Consider the following 5,577-nt stretch of genomic DNA (forward strand, 5'->3'; position numbering starts at 1 on the left):
TGTTTTTTATGAGAGTATAACATTATAACATGATATAAAACTCAAAAAAGTTGATTTTACATGATATGGCCCCTTTAAGAATATTTGGTCCAAAGGCAAATTATTAATGGTTTTAAGTTAACATGTTGGTCAATTTCAAGTTTAGCTTTGCCTCTGAAATAATCATTGCTTCATAAACCTCTGTGTGAGTGTGTGCGTTTTATTTATTTATTTTTAAAGTACCAATTTAAATACCATTTAGGAACCGGTACCRTTTTGAAAGTATCGATTTAGCTCTGGTATCAGTACCCAACCCTAAATGGTGGTGGGTATCATTATACTAGTTCAAAATGGTCTCCAAACAATATTGTCGTTTACTGCTAAAATGTCTGAGAACATTTTCCGTCCAACAAAATGTGTTATCATGACAGGCCTACTTCAGACCTCCACTGTGTTATCTGGAAGTCTACCTGGATGATCTCATGGTTTGGAAGGGAAACAGAAGCAGTGCTTTTGCCCAAAATCGCAGTGAGCAGGCTGAGGTCATTGTGAGATAGGAGTTGTGGAAACACATGCTGTCACTAACATGACTTGATTGGAAACAATTCTCCCAGGAACCCCAAAATAACAGGATGGTAAAATACTTCTGGGCAGCCAGACAGGAGAGCGGACCAGCCWGAGGTCAGCCAACAAAACAAGCTGCTCTTTCCTCAGGTTTGGAATTCGGCAGAGATGACATAGTGGCAGAATGTGGATTTCCTATAATCTTCTATCGGGCGATGCATTTCCTAATATTTTTAATTTACAGAACAAGTGACAGCCATGATTGCATCCCCCCCCCCACCCTTTAAATATATAAAATACAAATGATCCAGAGCAGTAGAACAGGAAAAGGTAATTCCAGAGTTTGTGTTCCTCCTTCAGTATATCTAATTTCTTCAACCAAAGCCTTGTAAAAGTTTAACATACTTTCTACAAAATGACATCATTCCATGGCTCAATGAACAGGCCGAGAAACGCTTTTATTTTCATTTTACTGTCTCTTCCTAAATACTCAACTAYGTATCCTTAAACTGGCTTTTATTTTCCTGTGTGCATGTCATTTTAAAACTGAACTAYGGTTTGTTTGTGTCCTTGTGTCATTTCAGACAGAAGCAATGAGAGAGGCTCTAAAGAATCTGAATCTGAACATTGTGGAAATGACTGAGGAGAATGCKACACTGGATGGGGGAGATGTTCTGTTTACAGGTAGGTTTTATTGACACCTCAGTTGTTTTTTATGATAACATACATTTTTGCCTGATTATGCTAACCAACAGTAACCAACAATCATTCTTTATTTGGGATTTTGTGATGAACTTATGGACTTATCCCAGATGAGTTTCACACACAGAACCTTTATGCTTTGAGGCACCAATACTAGTCAAGTGAGCCGTTGCGCAGCTCTGTACTTCAGGTGATTCCAGGGRTGGGGCCAGRGGGGGCATTGGCCCCAGCTRTCCTGTCACTCACCTGTCCTTTGTCAGAGAGTGACAGAGGTGGATGCAGTTCCACTCCCAAACACTAGAGAYGCTGATGAGTCARATCGAAAAGTTCAGCATGAATCAAGCTYACAGAAGTCTTCTTATTGTCTTGACAAGATTTGGACCATCCTGCAGGAAAACGTCTTTCAACTGACAAACAGCTGGGTTTTCTCACATGCTGTGTTTGTTAGTATTTTATCTATGTACAGTACAAATGTAAAATTGGTGAAGAATTTACAGTGCAAGCTTGTTTGAGCATGTTTGACTGGTTAAACGTATACACCTCACCATGAATGGCCGTTTGTGAGCAAGGATGTTGAACACTTGACCCCTCTATGAATATTGCTGCCCCTTGAGGTCCCTTGCTATCAAAAAATCCTAGATCCGCCACTGATGTATTCTCAAAATATTCTAAAAATAAAAGCATTAAAGTAATTTTGTTGATATAATCTAATTCATATTTGAATATAATGCTTATTTTAGGGTAAAATTGTGACAAGAGAAAGAGCTTCGTGTAACAAAAGCAAACAAATGCCCAATGAAGCCTGAATTTAGAGTTGCTTGTTTAAACTKTTTTAAAATCGACTGTAATAAAATGTTATTGTCGTAAACAGATTTTCAGCTTCATTCACTGTTTTGTGTAGTTTTGTTGATGACCGGGTAGGGATAATTGGATATAGTTTGCTGCGTCTCAATTCATGGGTTGCAGCCAACATCGACCACACTGTCTGTCCTGTACACATGCCGCTGGCAAAACCCCGAAAACGTAGGCTGCATCTGAGTATCCTATGCGGCTGATGGTATCCCAGAATGCATTGCCCCGTCACCGTTTCATTTCTTATTGAGACACAGCCGTTTTCTGCAGGAAATCGCAGAAATAAATAAAATGGAGCTCCTGTGGCTCTTAGAGCTTACATAAGTGGACAATTCAGTACATATGAACATGCTCTTGTGTTTTAGGACTTTTCCTAAAAAGAAAAAAAAAACATTCCTCTGGATGTCTTTAGTGACCTGGTGCCTCATCACACCCTGCAGTTTCACCTGAACACGCTGTATCCAAACTGTGTCGTGTCCAAAAACTGCTTTTTCAAAACTCACCATGGCTGCTACGTTTCTGTGTCAACGGGTTATGAAACCGATGAATGTAGATAAATAAAAATAATAACTTCAGTGATCTTTGTTGGGTTTTTAGTACGTTTTTTGTTACACGTGGACAAAAATGTAAAATGTGGGTCAGTAGGTTCTTCACTGCATGAGCCAGGGAAAAGTAAAAAGTACATCTAATTGAGTTTCTAGACACCAGGGCTGTGCTGTCATTCTCTTCAGCAGGAATAGGTTTCACATGGCAGAGCTGGAAACATTTCCTGCTGGCAGGGCCCCAGCTAATGGCTCAGACTGTAAAGGTTCTGCAGCAACATAAGAAGCCTTCCGTGCAGCTTGGGTACCACTGCAGTCCTGTCACACACTCAGGATTCTGTTCGCGCCCCCCCACATCAAACACATGCACAGACAGTGCTGGTGTTCCACCTGTGGAACCTGATTTTAACCTTTTTATCCTTGCTTTAAAGGTAAGAACATTGGGAGTTTTCACGTTTCTGTTGATGTTCATCTTCTTTCTTTTCCTCAGGTCGAGAATTTTTTGTGGGTCTCTCTAAACGAACGAATCAGAGAGGAGCAGAAATTTTAGCTGATGCATTTAAGGTGAGTTAAAATGCTGTATAAATAAAAAAAATTACCCTGAAACTCATTTAAAATAAAAATTTACTTCAATAGAATTCTGTGGCCACTTGTAGGCTGCACAACAAGCTGCTTCTTAAAGGGATCCCCGATTAGTTGTAACATTAGACTTTATTTGATAAACATATATTTTAACTGTAAAATAAAGACTGTAAAAATACTGTAGGATGTTTAATTTTTTATAATTTTTTAACTAAAAGTTTAAAAATATATTACACGGACGGGGCCATTTTATTTAAACGCAAAGCATTCTGGGTAAATGATGACGTGGATAGGTCCTCGGTGTGAGCGAGCTATATCCACCCTGAAGGGTAATCTTGGACAATATCTGATGATCGACTCTTTTAAATGAAACCAGAGAGCGTTGACAGAAAGGAGAAGGTAGAAATGACTCAGCTGCAACTGAAAATATGGATGGAGGACCTCAGTTTAGCTTGTTTGTTGCGCTAGCGCTGAGCTAATACATATAAGGTAATATAGCGTCAGCACTAACGCTGAAGCTAACARGCTAAGCTGAGGTTCTTCTTCCATGAAGCAGCTCTGTTGTCCTCCATCCATATTTTCAGTTACAGGCTGAGTCATTTCTACCTTCTCCTCTCTGTCAACGCTCTCTGGTTTCATTTAAAAGAGTCGATCATCAGATATTGTCCAAGATTAACCTTCAGGGTGGATATAGCTCGCTCACACCGAGGACCTATCAGTGTCATCATTTACCCAGAATGMTTTGTGTGTAAATAAAATGGCTCCGTCCGTGTTAAAATATATTTTAAAAAATTTACAAAACTAAACAGCCTACAGTACTTTTAGAAGCTTTATTTTACAGTTAACACATATGTTTATCAAATAAAGTCTAATGTTACAACTAATCAGSGATCCCTTTAATACAGTAAGAAGTGGTCACTAATATTACATCAAATATTGTTTTGTTAACTTATGKATGTTTTGAAGCCCTGAGTAATGAGGAAGAAACTTGAAACCAGACTAAAGAATCAATTTGAAAATATTTGTTAAAGATACTTTCACTACAAGAAACTCTTTCTATTTTCTCCTCAAACTCAATTTCCTTGTCCATCTATTTCTGCTTCAGTCTACTAAAACTTGTTACAATCTGTCACATACCCAGCTCTGTTTTTCTTCCTTCCTTCACTGCATTTAAACAGCTTATTTTTCTTAGAAAAGAAAAACAGAGACGCTCAGAGTGAAAGTGTTGCTATTGTGTGCAAAAGGTATAAAAGTGGAAATAACCCAGACTAGAAAAGCTTCTTTAAAAAAGCACAACAAAAGAAAATGCTGCTTCTGCTTTCTTCATTAGCGCCGCTGGAGCTGAAAGTATTGATTGATGCAGCTGCAAAGAGTCTTGGTGGTAATTAGTAGCCGGTGCCTCAGACCAGGCCTCARCTGGCTTTGGGGCATTTTTAATCAACTTTTTTTTTTCTGTGSAAACCTCCCCCATCACTGTTCACAGTGATTAATCAAGAAATTAATAACAGAGATTTTAAAAAGTGATGTAAGGGAGTAAACCTTTTACTAATTACTTCACAGATAATTTCCTCCAGTTCCAATAATGCTTCAATAAATATACTTGTTCACTYGTGGTTGATGTGTTGATCGACTGTTTAAGTGCGCCACTTACGATGATGTTCCTTACAATTAGATTAAAATATTCAATTAATTAATGGAATTAAACAAGATTTTTATTTTTTAGTATTTTGAGTAAAGATTTTGGGCACTTGACAGCTAAAGCTTTGTTGAAAGGACGTCATCCRGACAATGGTACGGAGCCTAGCCTGGGACACTGGATTTAAAATGAAATCATCTCGAGGTCACGTGTTATCTCGTGGCCATGAGCTAATTATTGCAGTGATTTCCAAGCAGAGAATGTTGATTGTTTACCTGGACAAGTTTGAATTAATTTCATTTTATTTTAATACAGTAGAATGTAGGGCAGTTATCGCGATGATGATCAGTGTTCTATATATTGTGCAGCCCTGATGGAATGACATACTTCAATCACATGTGGTTAGAGATGAAGTAATTCCTAATGCTGCAGCTGTAAAAWTAGGTGATGACTGGAGTTGTGTTTGTCCAAAAAGCTTTATTTTATTTTGTTGAAGCTCAACAACAGGCTCTTGTCACTTCATGCCTTCACTCTGGAAGAAGTCGGCACTATGTTGCGTTCAGGAACAAAGTAAAAAACCTGTTTCCCGACACACCTAGGGCATTTATTGTCTTCTCATAAAAAGCCTACCATGAAAGATAAACCATTTAGAGTAAACATACTACTACTACTACTACTACTACTACTACTACTACTACTACTACTACTACTACTACTACT

At 38.2% G+C, this 5,577-nt stretch overlaps 1 protein-coding gene across 1 annotated transcript in view; it reads left to right on the top strand.

Moving 5' to 3' along the window:
* Positions 1-5,577, top strand: part of LOC106528250 (N(G),N(G)-dimethylarginine dimethylaminohydrolase 1) — a gene marked incomplete at its 3' end in the record, with an annotated part of 131,245 nt that overhangs the window by 112,134 nt on the left and 13,534 nt on the right. The window contains 2 exon segments of the mRNA XM_014023375.1: positions 1,128-1,227; positions 3,130-3,203. Of these exon segments, the coding sequence (XP_013878829.1) occupies positions 1,128-1,227; positions 3,130-3,203 (174 nt within the window).

Source organism: Austrofundulus limnaeus, unplaced genomic scaffold (assembly GCF_001266775.1).
Source record: "Austrofundulus limnaeus strain Quisiro unplaced genomic scaffold, Austrofundulus_limnaeus-1.0 Scaffold365, whole genome shotgun sequence".
Lineage (NCBI taxonomy): Eukaryota > Metazoa > Chordata > Actinopteri > Cyprinodontiformes > Rivulidae > Austrofundulus > Austrofundulus limnaeus.